The sequence below is a fragment of the Heloderma suspectum genome, chromosome 4, assembly GCF_057233095.1.
Source record: "Heloderma suspectum isolate Gila_16-S chromosome 4, 16-S_ref, whole genome shotgun sequence".
Lineage (NCBI taxonomy): Eukaryota > Metazoa > Chordata > Lepidosauria > Squamata > Helodermatidae > Heloderma > Heloderma suspectum.
Window position 1 is genome coordinate 115,957,945 of NC_139461.1, and position 14,595 is coordinate 115,972,539.

The window sequence follows — 14,595 nt, forward strand, 5'->3', positions numbered from 1 at the left end:
CCCAAGGAATGGTTAAAAAACACCAGAAGGCTCAGCCCGGCTTTAGTGGGAGGGTAGGTTGAACAGGAAGAAGAGGTGCACAGCCAATGGCTGTGCAGACAGGCTTACACCTGGATATGGTTCTGTTGTACCTAGATGTGGTTTGATCGTTTACCAGGAATCACAGGACGGTGTGGTAGCAATATCAGAAAGCACAGCCTTTCTGAAAAGGAGAGACTAGCAGTCACATTCTTGTTTCAGGAATGCCGACTGTTTCCATTACCAATGAATTACTAGACGTTCTGGTTTTGGTTACCAATATATTACTAGAGAAAAATGGGCTCCACACACCATAATGTCAAATAATTCCCTTAAATTATTCCAAGTCCAGCCTTGCAGCAGCGTTCCTTCAAATGGCTAGATTTATTAAATCAATTAGTATCCGAACGGTTTTAAACGAAAGACAGTGTACAGCAGCATTTCAGTGTAAAAAACGGATAGAACCAGCAAAGGAGCACAAGAAAATCCAAGAAGAAATCAAATCAGAGGTTTAGTTACAAGCATCTTCAAAACTTTCTGCCCCACGAGCCAGTCTTGCCCCTCCCCCTTTCTCCCAAACAAGGAAAGAATCAACATTGAGCTTGATGGGAGCAGCTCTAAGGCCTAGCACGTGGCTCTGCGATCTTTTTTTATTTTACTTTTCATGGAGAAGCCAATCTGCCAAAGAAGAGCATATTTTGTGTTGGGTTATGGCGAATAAAAAACAGGAAGGGATGGTCAGCATTGAATTCCACTTCCATAGGCATGCTACAAAGCATCACCATAGCTGCTGTCGCTGCTGCTGCTTCTGTGCCCTCTTCATTCACTTCTATAAAGGACTTGTGAACTACTTTGGATACGTGGAGGTCCCGGGCTCCTGACATTCCAGACAGATTGGCCTTGCCACTGTCAAAGACATCCAGCACTCCCAGTGCAGCTAAGTCAGATTGAAGGTCATAGCTCTCTTCCAGCTTAAATCTAGGCAGATGCACATACACATCACAGTCGGAATACATCTTTTCCGGATGTGTCCATTCTTGAAGCTTTCCTAAGGTGAGCTGCTTTTCCAACTAGAATTACAAACAAAGGGAATGAATGAGTCATGTTATCGTGGCATAAATATTTCTAATTAATTAACAATGGAGAAATGCTTTGATCGAAAGCCAGAACTTGCAGATTTGTGTGCTTATGACTGAGTAGGGCCGGAAGAGACATCTCTGTGCCCAAGGGGGCATCTCCACCAGCGATTTGCTCTGAGCTGGCTGTGTCTGGAGGTCATTAAGGATGCATGATGTTGTGGCCATCCAGCAGCCATCCCGGAGCTTATCAGGGAAAAACCAGATTTCCTGAGACTGCTTAAAGTCTGATTCTTTTCCCTAAGTCAGGTTCTCCACAGTATATTTTTTGTGTTTCCCAACCCCCGCATTTACTTTGAGGATTGTATCCCTGCCCAGGGGTGTGCGTTTCACAGTGACCCCGGTCAAGGGGTGTTTCCCATCCTTGTGTTTCCCAGCACAAACCAATTAGTGTCTCCTCAGAAGTAACTCCCACTGTGGTCAATGAGGCTTGTCCCCTGAATGCACACACCAGTATTTACAGAGATCCCCCTCAACTGAAATAGCAGATTTTAAAGCGATAATTCCCTACAGGCTCTAAAGCACGTTCCTGAAGCTGCGATTCTCTGTTGTTTGGTTTATTGCCATTCGGAAGTAACTATTTCCACCTTCAATTACCGGATCCTGCACAGCATCAGGTTAGAAAGGAGGTTGGTTTTCCATCTCTTCGTTTCCCCTCTGTCTTTCCCAACACAAACATACGTGTGTCTACTCAGATGTAACTCCCATTGTGGTTAATGTAGCTTGTCCCTGAAATGTGCACTCCCAAAGTTACTAGATTCCCATGAATCAAAATAATGCATGTAGAAGCCTTAATGTTGAAGCTTTGAAGCTTCAATTGATTGCAGCATTGACAGTTCAGGGCAGAGAGAACACTGTGTTCCTTTAGTGATTGTTCTTTAAGGGAGTAAATAACGTTGGGGGCGATGCGGGGGGGGGGAGAAGGAGATTGTTCCCAGCATTGTCAGTTTCAGGGGCAGGAGAACATTGTGTTCCTTTAGTGATTGTTCTTTAAGGGAGTAAATAACGTTGGGGGCGATGAGGGGGGGAGAAGGAGATTGTTCCCAGCATTGTCAGTTTCAGGGGTAGGAGAACATTGTGTTCCTTTAGTGATTGCTCTTTAATGGAGTAAATAATGCTAGTGGGGGTGAAGGGAGATAGAGAGAGAAGGGAGTGGTTTTTGTAGAGACACAGGAGGAAACCTGGGATTTTATCAAAGGTGAAAGGGGGGGGGGAGCCTGGAGGGGAAGGAGCCTCTCTTATTGGTTGAGCAGCCCCTGCCAGTCACAGGACGTTCACTCAAATCACACCACCCAGAAGTGTGTTCTGCTCCGGTGCACCCATTTGTGGAGCCCTGTCTCGACCAAAGCCGATTCCAAGAACGGGTAAGCCACCATTCCCTCCCCCTTCCGTTGCCATAGAGACAGGGTCCAAGACCTTGGAGACTCACTGCCTATTACAGTAGCTAGCACACTTAGCTTCACTGTACGCTAGAGGGAGCAGAGCACACGCCTTTCATGCAGGACATCACTTGTTCAGTCCCCTGCATCTCCAGTTAAAATGGATTTCAGATAGCAGAGCTGGAAAAGAGACCTCTCCTCCCAAGAGATTGGAGACTCATTGCCTCTTGGCATAGATAATACAGCACCTGATGGAGCGGAATCTCAGCTAGGGCTTTCTCTAGAGGCTTGTTCTGGGAGGAGGCCTGCATTCTGCCTCTGTCCCCAGACAAGTGCAGCCTCTGCCCCAGAAGAGCGACATTTTTGTACAGAACAGGTCACAGCACAGGTCTGCTTCAGGTGTTATCTAGAAGTGCTCCTTTCTTTCTCAGTACCATACATGCACAGTGTTTCATATCCATTGGTATTTAGGAATAGAATGAAAGGCAGGGAAACATAATCACCTGTTCCAGGCCAGTGGAGCCATCCTCAATGTCATCGGGCAGAAGGATGATCATACTAAGTTCTTTTCCCTTGTAAGGAAGTTCCAGCACACGGCACTTACATTCAGGGATGTACCCATAAGGAAGCTTCTTTTTCATGAACATCATTTTCACATTCTTCTTCTCCTTCTGGAAAGTTAAAGAATATAGCAATAAGTATGTAAAATGGAATGTAAGTAAACACTTCAGGGAGAACAATCCAAATTCCACAAGACACAGTCTAGACAGCCGTAAGATTTTTCGGTTTCTGGACGACCTCGATTTCCAGAAACCATGCCCTCCTCCCCCTCGTAGCAGGCGTGGTTCTTCCCCACGCTTGTCAATGGAGTGAAAGGGCGAAGGGGTGGTCCCGGGGGTGGTGAGGGGAGGAGACTGCAGAGGCCGCTTAGGACAACTTCCTATCAGGTCTCCGGGCCCCTTCCCTCAGCCTGCTTGAAACCACACATCTAGCCACAAATGCAGGATGGCTGGAGCATGGAGGAGAGGATGCCCCCGAAGCTCCCTTCGCCCTGCAGTGGATGGGCATCAGCCTCCAAGTTCGGAGGCTGACATCTATCTCGGCAGGACTGCGCCCCAAAATGTTTAATTCATACACACTTAATTTTAAGGACTCAAGAGGTCTGCTGGATTAGGCCAGAGGCCTGTCTAGACTAGCATTCTGCTCCCACAGTGGCCAACCAGATGCTTCTGGGAAGACCACGCGCAAGCCATGAATGCAATAGGGCCCTCCATTTCCCCCAACACCCGGTATACACCGATATACTGCCTCTGATATGGGAGGCACATACCTAATAGCCTTATCCTCTATGCATTTGTCTTAGTCCCCTTTAAATCCATCTCAGTTGGTGGCCAACACCATATCTCTTGGTAGTGAAGTGATAAAATAGTGAAGAGCAGAGACATAACACTGACAACAAAGGTCCGCATAGCTAAAGCAATGGTATTCCCTGTAGTAACCTATGGCTGTGACAGCTAGACCTTAAGGAAGGCTGAGCAAAGGAAGATAGATGCTTTTGAACTGTGGTGCTGGAGGAAAATTCTGAGTGCCTTGGACTGCAAGAAGATCAAACCAGTCCATACTCCAGGAAATAAAGCCAGACTGCTCACTTGAGGGAATGATATTAAAGTAGGGATGTCAGAGAAGTCCGCCACGGATCTTGGTGAGGCCGAATGCCAGTGCATTCGGCCCCCCGAACGCCATGGCGGAACGGCCTGCCGCACCCCGTGGATCCCCCCCGGGACGAGACTTACCTGGGGCAGATGTTCTGGACAGCGGCGGCTCCAGCGGCGGCCGGTCTTCCGACCGGCTGCCACCGCCGCTGCCGCCACCACCACCATTTGCAGTCTTTCTCTGGAGAAGATGCTGATGCTAGGGAAAGTGGAAGGCAAAAGGAAGAGGGGCCGACCAGGGGCAAGGTGGATGGATGATATTCTGGAAGTGATGGACTCGACCTTGGGGGAGCTGGGGGTGGCGACGGCCGACAGGAAGCTCTGGCATGGGCTGGTCCATGGAGTCACGACGAGTCGGAAGCGACTGACCGAATAAACAACAATACCTGGATGGGGCTCATGTGTTTTAGTGTTGCTCAAAAAGGATGGGTAATTCAACGATCACCCGCATTCCCCTAAAATCCCCTCGTACAACGTGCCGATACAGAAAACAGCACTGTATGAAAAAGCCTTCAATCACCTTATTGAGTCTAAAAGGCACGTCCTCAGTGTCTTCCTCCTGGAATTTCTCTTCCCAGCTGCCTTTGAAGTAGATAGCATTGACCAGAACCAGTTTGGTCAGCTCATTAATGGAACCTTCAGATAACAACTCAGGGATTTTGCCTTGGAAGAGAAGTTAGAGTTAATCACATGAGCCAAGACGTGTACAACGTTATTAGAACGGCGAGACTGCTCTACACGTGCGCTCACTGCATTCAGTCCAAATGTGCTGTGACCAATTTGTCCTTGTTCAAGGATTTTATGAAATGGGATTGTTGTATCCTTTGCCAAAACATATGCTTAAAAGAAGCATTAGCTGTATTGCACCGCCAGCAAGTGATAAGAATTGCCTTACTGGATCAAATTTAATTCAACATTTGGTTTCCAACAGTAGCCCGCCTGACACTGGTATTTTACTTCATTATATTTGCAGAACAACCCTACCCATCTTTAAATGCAACACGATTCAGAAGAAAGTCCCACTGTGTTCAGTATGAACTACCTTCACGTAAATGCGCATAGGACAGAGCCTTAATTATATTCACCAAACTGTTACCTGCACTGAGCTTTCACAACACAGCTAGCTGTACTCTCCCTTACAATAAAATTCTTCCATGAGAGAAGAACAAATGTTACCGAATAGTATCTTTTTATTTGTTATGCTTCCCACAGTGCATACCTGAAATATGGCAAATAAGACTGAGAAGGAATGGAAGACAGTCAAGGAGAAAGAAAGCGGTAGTTAGTAAAAGGTCTGAAAAATGAGGTCTGTGTTTTCCAAGAACTTCTCACCTTCAGTCTGTTTCTCAACCCACTGGTTAATGTCCTTTCGTGCCACCTCTGAGGCATTTCGAAAATCCACTGAGGATAACTCAGCTCCATACAGCTTCTGGGTGCTGGTCAAGAAATCCTGGGGAAATCACCAAGGAGAGTTATCAGTGTATGATGAAAACATCCAGTTGCCCTCCTCTTATAAACTGTAGAGCCAATCGATCTTCCCAATTCTGGCTGGCAGCAGTAATTACTTTTGTTTGCACTATTCTTCAGTCCACGTAAAGATAATTTCTCCAGAATGTCGGTTTTCCCATAATACATGAAACAGGTAATAAGCACTGAAAAACCACCGATAGTTTTGTGTTTCGTTCTGTGAAAACACAGCCCTGTAGAAAAGGCCTACATACTCTGGCCAAAACAGAAGGCACAACTCTCTATAAATGCTGCTTCAACACAGATTAATGGATCCATGTGATTTTCAGGATTGATCTGCATTATGTTTAGTTGTGACTTATCTGAAACCTTGGGTAGAATGCTCTGGAGGGGAAAGTTCGCTCACAAGAAATTATGTTTCTATCACATATAACATCTGTTGTATACCCTGAAACTTTAGATTTATGCAAGAATGCCAACCACAGTGAAGCCGGCACCAAAATACTGACATCCTACAAGAAGCAGCAGAGTGCGAGTGTGTGTGTGTGTGTTTGGGCATGCACATACTCAGTGTATGGGGGTTGCTCACATCCCATCGTTCAAACAATGAAGTTTTTGAAAGGGAACCAACAACCCCGTTAAATTCAAATTGATCAAAGATTCCTTTGATTCCAAGAAGAACTATCTCCCTAAGTGTCATTGAGTTCAGTAAGGTGTAGAATCTAGGCCCTAGATTCTAGGGCAAGAAAAGAGCATTTTTGAGAACCAGGGGCCGCGGTGGCTTAGTGGTTAAGACACTGAACTGCAGACCGGAAGGTTGGCAGGACAGCAGTTCGAGACCCGAGTGCCGCGTGACAGAGTGAGCTCCCGTCTTCAGTCCCAGCTCCTGCCAACCTAGCAGTTCGAAAGCAAGAAATTGCAAGTAGATAAATAGGTGCCGCTTCAGTGGGAAAGGTAACAGCGTTCCGTGCACCTCGGTGTTCAGTCATGCCGGCCACATGACCACGGAAGCCTCCTCGGACAGCGCTGGCTCTTCAGCTTAGAAATGGAGATGAGCACCACACCCTAGAGTCGGACACGACTGCTTGGGGACACCTTCACCTTTTTAAGTTTTCAAAGTTCCTCTATAACCTAGCAATCAACTTACTTGCAAAAAGGAGTACGTCTTTTCTCCATACAGCCTATTAGCAAGTTTCAGTACGTAGGGAGCACCACTCCTGTCAATCTCAGTGCTGAGCGCCTGGAACCTTGAATGGAGATTTTCAACAGCGTCAAAGTGAAATGCCTGCATGGAAAAAGAAGCGGCCTAATCCATTGCCTCTATGACCAGTTAGGACAGTGGATTTATTAAGGAGCTGTACAATACTGACACTTCAGAAATGGAAATGCTACAGTACATTATGTTTGCCACCTGGTGGCCATAGTCAAGGAAGATACTGCCCCATTCATTTATAAATTAAATGTATACTTGGAACAAAGCTAAGGAGTGAAGAGGTAAGTCTCCCCTCACCATGTGCGGCATTCAAAGTGAGCATTCCCGTCATCCTCTGCCCCAGTGTAATGAATTTATCAAAAAGCCAAAACCAAAATAAGTGTATTTGGGCCCTCAGTTACTGAATGAGTAGAACACTTGCTTTAGCTCTCTACTCTTCTGGTCAGTGAGCACATGGGATTAGTGTGTTTATCAGAAATATGGCATTTCATTGCAATCCCATTTTGTTTTATTAAAAATCTTGTATAAGTTAACAAGCTGTTCAACACTGATTTACAAACCAAACCACCCAGTGTACATTTCAGTCATGAAAGGTCTGCCTATGAGCCTACGTGGTGTAGTAGCATAATGAGAAACATATGCTGCCTCTGCAGTTCTGCGTTTTCTTTTGTGCCAGTGGGAGGCGACTGCTTGTGCAATAGGGATCTCACAGTTCTAAAAGTGGCCCTGGAAATGCTCATGTCTAGATCACAATAGGTCAGCAGAGCTTCCTTCCGCCATATCCACCGACCTGGCCTGTTCTGGAAACTAGCATTTTTTCTCATTTGGGGCTGCTTGTAGAACCAGGAAATCCCCACTGTGCAAGCAGTTGCTCCTGCTGGCTCTCGTGCACAATAGGACACTGACCTAAGATTAAGAGCTGGTTTGCACTGCTAACGCAGTTGCGATCATAGAAATGGATGCTGATTCCAGCATATGCAGCCTGGTTGACACCAAGCTTTCTCCGCATGGTTATGTGCTCATGTAACAGATTGCGTAGAAGAAGTCAGCAGGGTGAATGGGCCCTGGGTTGCGTTTACTTTGTGGGTGTGGGGAACAGAGAATTAATTCACAGCATTTTTAATGCAGCATTATCTTTGTTTTCTTACATCCCTGCTATTTCTGCTTTCGGTGGATTCCACATGGGCAGCCTGATGTGATGGCATGCCAATCTGATAAACTACTGTGCAAAGTCTAAGCCACAGCAGGGAGGGCAATTAGCTTTATTGTGTTAGTGCGTTACCATCATGACACAATAATGCCAAAACCACTCCCTTGAAACTGGTACTATAAACGGCAATGAACTTAACAGAATCTGATGTGCGATTAAATCTCAAAAAAAGGCTTCCCATAGCTGGTAGGATATTTTAAATATAAAAGTGTTTAAAAGGATTAACAGCTGAATCTCCTTAAGGGTGCAATCCTGAATCTCCTTAAGGGTTGCACCCCACTGGACAGACGCCTCCAAGCTTGGAGGCTTCTGAGTTCCAGCGCCCTGCCGGGCTGTTGCCAGCAAGGTGGGAGGACGATGGAGGCGATTCAAACCTCTCCAGCCTCCTCATTTTGCTTTTACCTCTACATGTACCTTTGAGGCCATCTAGAAGACGTGTGCTGGTGGTGCCAGGGCTGGAGAGGCCATAGGATCTCTAAGCACTAGGCCTCTTCTTTCCCCTCCCCGCCCACTGGAAGTCCCCCCTTCTAACTTCTCCGAGGTCCTCCGAGGTGGATTTTGCAACCTCAGAACGCAGGTGTCATGACTCTTTCCACAGTGGCTGCGAGGGGGTGGGGGAGGAGTGACTGGATCATGTAGTCCCCCTCCCGAAGTTGTAGTAGTGAATACAGCCTTGGGAAGGGGAATCCGAAAAATCCAATGGTCCCTGGGACCCCAGGATTGCTGTCTACCAAATAACCAGAATTCAGCATAAAAACTGCCACCAAAACTATGAGAAAAGATTTGCTGACCTTTGAGAGTTGCGTTGCTGTGTCACCTTTGGCCCCTACGAAGACCATGGCGAGTGCAGAGGATATGCCAAGTGGGGAAAAGAAGATATTGCCTGTTCGGTTGGCTTCATTCAACTTTTGGAAGAGATCCAGACCAAAATGTATGTTTGCATGAGCCAGTTGCTCCATGGTGACAAACTGAAAGCCTGAAAGCAAAATGTATATATTTATAAAATTATTTATGAGTCACCTTTCAGCCCTGAAAGGGCTTTTAAAAACAGTATCACAGCCAATTAAGAACAAGAAACAAATCAACCAACTTTAAAAGCAGAGGGACAAAGTGAATTACACTACATTCATGCAAAAGGTGTGTGGAATAAAAATGTTTTAACAGCCCATCTAAAACTAAACAAGAAGAAAATCAGCCCCTTGAGAGTTCCATTATCGGGCTGCCACCACCAACTGGATTCTGTCTTGTGTTCCCACCCAGCAAACCTCTTTCCTTGGTGGGATATGCAACAGGGACTCTGAAGCAAATCCTAAACTACAGGCAGGTTTATACGAGAGGAGGAAGTCTTTGAAATATCCTGGACTCAAGCCAGTTAGGGCTTTGCTGGTAAGAACCAGGCCATTGAACTAGACTTGGATACAAACTGAAAGCCAGTGCAATTGGTACAAGACTGGTGTAACATGGTCAGAAAGCACCTTCCAGAAAGCAATCTGGCCGCCACAGTTTGCACTAGGTGCAATTTCCTAACACTTTTCAGGGGCAGTTCCACATACAACATGCTGCAACAGCCTAAAACGGAGGTGATTACATCATGGATAACTGTGGGGAAATCTGCCCTCTCCAGGAAGGGCTGCAGCCGACACACCCGGTAAAGCTGGGCAAAGGTGCTACCAGCCGCCATCGCCGCTGAATCTGCCAGGAGCAATGCTGGGTCCAGAAGCACCCCCAAGCTGCGGGTCTGACAGGAGGGGGAGCAACTCTATCCAGAACAGGGGCTGTGCCCCCAATGCTGGATTAGCTTGTTCGCAGACCCACAGTACCTCCTTATTGTCTGGATTTAGCCTTAGATTGTTAGCCCACATCCAATCCATCATTGCAACCAGACAGGACTTCTACAGCCTCCAAGGCATCAGCTGAACATGAGAGACAGAGCTGGGCATCATCAGCATAGTGATGAGACCCAACCCCCAAACTCCACATGACCTTCCCCAGCAGCTTCGTGGAGATGTCAAAAAGCACGGCAAACTCGGCTAGCTGGGCTGGGCCAGCGGTCTGACGGCCCGCTGCGTCGCACCAGTGGCGTCGGTCGCGCCCCTCTGGCTCAGCCAGGCGGACGCGGGCCCCGGGCGCGGCGGCCCTCCTGGCCGGCCGCCCCGCGGCCTAATCGCCCGTTCGGCGCCGCTGTCCCCGGCCAGGCAGCCGCCCCCCCGCAAGAGCGCCGCAGGCAGCCCCCCCGCGACGGGTGGCGCTCCCGGCGGAGCGCGAGAGGGCGGCCGGGCGCGCGCGCCGCGATACCTGCCCGAGCGCGGCGCCTCTGCACGGGCGGCTGAGCGGCTCCCCCGTGGCTCGCAGATGGCCTCTCTCGTGGCCGGGGCGGCGCGGGACGAGCGGCGAGGCGCTGTCGGGGCGGGCAGCCCCGCCCTGGACGTGGCCGAGGAAGGCGGCTCGGGGGCGGGGCGCTGGTGCCCGGCGGGGCGGCGAGCGACGCTCCCTCCCTCGAAAGCAGAAGGGCAGCAACGCCCGAGCGCCGCCCTCCTTCTGCTTCAGGCCGGGAGCGGAGGGGGCCGAGCAGGACGGCTTCGCCTTTCAGGCCGGCCTGCAGCTGCAGGAGTTAGGGCCAGGAGAATGAAGAAAGGCACCATTTCCCCACCAGCAGCAGCACGAAGAAGCCAAAGCCAGCTGGTCCTGCAGAGGCAAGCCCCAGGCAGTGAAGCGTCTTGCGCAGAAGGCGATTAGGAATCCGGAGAATTTTGGAAACAATAAGGCCCCTGGTGCCAATGAGGAAGAGACAAGTCCACAAGCAGGTTCATAATAAATTCTGGGTAACTGGCATAAAAAGAACCGTCAAGATTACCTGGATGATATCCAAAGAGATGCTTTCTCTTTTTCTTCCAATGAGAAAGAAAAGTACCGCCTTTTTCTGTGAAGACTTCCTTACAAACATTAGCACTTGAATAGTAATGATACATTAGCCCTGCAGTAATTCTAGCTTATTTCAGGATGTCCAGGATGCAAATAAGCCCTGGGCTTCCTGCAATAAAAAATGGGGGGGGGGGCCCTTCCTACAATATTTATTTATTTATTTATTTTGCATCTCGAGAACCTGTTTCTCATCTTTGTGATTTACTTTGGATGCTCATGCCCTTCTGTTTTCTTGGTACAAAGTCTAAGCCATAACAGGAAGGAAAATTAGCCCTTTTTTGCCCTTGTATTTTACCATCATGGTACAATAATATCAAAACCATTTGCATGAAAGGACTATAAATTCTTAACATCTTCTGATGCATAGTTGAATCCAGGAGGTCTAGACATCGCCATCTTCAATCTAACCCTCCTGTTTTTCCCCACCTTCTTTCTCACCAGGAAAAAACCCAAACATCACGGGAAAAAGACAGAATAGTTCCACAATGCCTTTCAAGTGTCAGTGCTAGGAGCACCCACAGTGTTAAATGGTTTAAAATGATTAACAACTGAATCTCCTTAACAAAATGACCAGAAATCAATATAAAGAGACTGCTACCAAAAATATGAGAACTTTGCTGACCCTTGAGAGCTGTTTTGCTGTGTTACCTTTGGCCCCGAAGACCACCACAGCAAGCACAGAGGATATGCTAGGTGGGGAAAAGGCGATATTCTCTGCTGGGCCATTTCTGTAACTTTTGGAAGAGATCCAGACCAAAATGTGTATTTGCCTTCACCAGTTCATCCATAGTGAAGATCTGCAAGCTTGAGAACAAATGAGAACTTCTATTACACATATGAATGTTGTGAAAAAGAGCCATTTATGCAGCATGGAAGCCAAGAATCTGACTTGTGCAGAAAGAGTGCCACATAAAAGAGATATAGCTACATGTAGGGTCTCCTCACACTCTGTTGAGAATGGGTTAACTATATGACAGTGTACCTGCAATGCAATGCACATGTGTGAATCTCACAATCACATGGGTCTTCCCCCGCCCTGCCCCAGACTACATATTGCTAAGTGGGAGGGTAATAACTGAATGGGAAAGGCCCATGTGATTATTAGCTGCACCCAGCTAGTATGTACCTGCAATATTCACACACATATTGCAGCCGAGCGCACTAGCAACAGAGCAAAGCAGCTTGCTATATGAGTAAAGGTGCCTAGATCACCTGTCGGTCTTCTTCTTTAACACAGTCTCTAAATTCCCTTATAATCCCTTAGGACAGGGGTGAGGTGTTGAACCTGTGACTGTCTATATGTTGTTGAACTCCAACTCCCATCAGGCCCATCCAGCATGGGCAATGGTTAGTGATGGTGGGAGTTGCAGTCCTCCATCAGCTGGACTCTCCCCCCCTGACTTAGGATAAAGATGTTAAAGATGCTGTGAATGTCTAACTTAAAGTATGCCCGCCCACTTTTCCTGCCTCCATTCTAAAAACCTGTTTCAAGCGCATAGGCAAGCATCAGCTTAGGAGCTGCTCAGGAGTAGGGATAGGGTTGCTTTTATCAGCTGCTTGGCATGAAGGAAACAGTAAATGGAATTTCTTCCATTTGTGCAGAGAAAAAGCTGTCCCTGCTGGATTTTTGCTTGTCCTGCAGTCGCTAAGAGCACAGGAACCCTGCCTGAAAAAAAGGTGGCAACCCTAGCAGAGCCCTGGTAAGATGTAGTCAAATTCAGTCCTTGGCATCTCCAGGTAGAGGTGGGAATGACTCCTGTCTGAAACCCTGGAGAACCACAGTTTCTAAGCAGTGCAGGCAATACTGAGCTAGATGGACTAGAGGAAAGACTCAGCAGACCGCAGCTTCAGTCCCTGCTCTGCAGATTCACGGCTGACATTGGGGCCATAGCTTCCACTGATTCTGAGGCCGCCCCCCTGCCCCACACGAGAAAGTCTCAGCTCTTCTGCAAGAGAATTTGGTCTCTCTTTTCTCCAACAGACCAACACCAAGATGAAGAAAGGAGAAATGTGGAGACCTGCCTAGGCTCTGCACCATCTAAAAAAATACTGTCTCGATCAGAATCTGCACTGATTCAGAAGCACAGATGCCTCAAGCTGGACCAAGCTGTCTCCGGCTCTCTTCACACCTGGCATTTTACCCACTACAGACTGGTCCTTTTGATTGCGGATCCTTTCCGGGATTTAAACTGCCCCTGTATAGAGGCATCTCTCATAGCGTTTCCCTCTCCTCTATACCTTTTCATGGATGCATGGAAAAATCAGGACAGAAGGCTGATCATTGGTTCCTTTATCAGGATTCATGGCTCCACCCGTCCCTCCGCTCCTCCGCAGGAGGAGGGAAGTCAGAAGCCCTTCTAGTGACTTCAGAGGTGGAGGGAAGCCTCCTTCCAGGTATGTTTGCTTGGGTTTTCATGGTACTTCCACAGGAGGCTTTCTCTCCCACGCTTGCCATGCTGTTGTTGCTCTTCCCCCTTATTCTGGCTTCCCAACGACCCTGTAAGGTGGGCTAGGGGAAGAGATAGTGGCTGGCTGGCTTCCCAATCATATGGATGTTTCCACAGGCATGAGTGCAAGTCCATTCAATGGCTGTATGCTCATACATGCCAACCCTGTGCAGATGTCTGCCCCACCTTCTTCCATGCCATCCTAGATGGTTGCCGCTCAGAAGACATGGTTTGAATCAAAGGAGCACCTCCCTCCCTTCTTGTCATGTGTGCAAAGGAGCAGGGGGGGAGTTTTGTTTTAATCTCTTAACTTGTGCTGTACTGCTTCCTTGCAGCCCCCAGGGTTCCAACCCTACTATTCTATGATTCTATGATTAAAATAAGGCAACAGTATAAACTACACAATATAACTGTTGCTTTTAGTTCTGTTTAAAACCTCTCTCATGCTCTCTCACACTATCTGACACACTCTCTAACTCACAGACTATCTCAGTAGATGTTCTCACTCTTCTCTCCCGATCTCATCGCAGACTTATCTAGCTGTACCCGATCTATCTTCCTCCCAGACGGATCTGACTCTCTAGAAGCAATCACCCCACCTTCTTCTGCACAAGCTCTCCCCCAGTCACACTGCACTCCATTCTCAGTCAGCCGCTCCCCGTTTCTTTCACTTGCCAAGCTCAGGAGTCCAGTACAGAGTCAGGGCCCCAAAATCAATCACATGTCACCACCCACTTCACCTCTGAAGTAATTTTCTATAGAGTTGATTACATTTTAAAACCACCCAGTAACTGAAGTTCTCTGGGTAGTGCACAAATTAAAAACATAAAATTACAAAGTAGAAATAAAACAGGTCAACTCCACTGAACACTATGAGTTGTTGTTGTTCAGTCGTTCAGTCGTGTCCGACTCTTCGTGACCCCATGGACCATAGCACGCTAGGCCCCCCTGTCCTGCGCTCTCTCCCGGAGCGTGCTCAAGTTCATATTCATTGCATCGGTGATGCTATCTAGCCATCTCATCCTCTGCCATCCCCTTCTCCTTTTGCCTTCAGTCTTTCCCAGCATCAGGGTCTTTTCCAGGGAGTTTTC

General features: G+C 47.8%; 1 protein-coding gene across 4 annotated transcripts; it reads right to left on the minus strand.

Moving 5' to 3' along the window:
• Nucleotides 1-281: 281 nt before the first annotated feature.
• Nucleotides 282-10,564, minus strand: LOC146347335 (leukocyte elastase inhibitor-like). 4 transcript variants are annotated; one of them, XM_084850482.1, is made up of 7 exons: nucleotides 10,435-10,564; nucleotides 8,927-9,111; nucleotides 6,860-6,997; nucleotides 5,578-5,695; nucleotides 4,766-4,908; nucleotides 3,037-3,204; nucleotides 282-1,088 (listed from the first exon to the last, which is right to left on the minus strand). In XM_084850482.1, the coding sequence occupies exons 2-7, from the start codon at nucleotides 9,092-9,094 to the stop codon at nucleotides 681-683; spliced, it is 1,143 nt and encodes a 380-aa protein (XP_084706608.1). In that variant the 5' UTR covers nucleotides 9,095-9,111; nucleotides 10,435-10,564; the 3' UTR covers nucleotides 282-680. The 4 variants fall into 4 exon arrangements, with proteins under 4 accessions (XP_084706608.1, XP_084706609.1, XP_084706611.1 ...); XM_084850483.1 differs by having other exon boundaries at nucleotides 289-1,088; nucleotides 10,431-10,564; XM_084850485.1 differs by having other exon boundaries at nucleotides 295-1,088; nucleotides 9,956-10,564.
• Nucleotides 10,565-14,595: the final 4,031 nt, after the last annotated feature.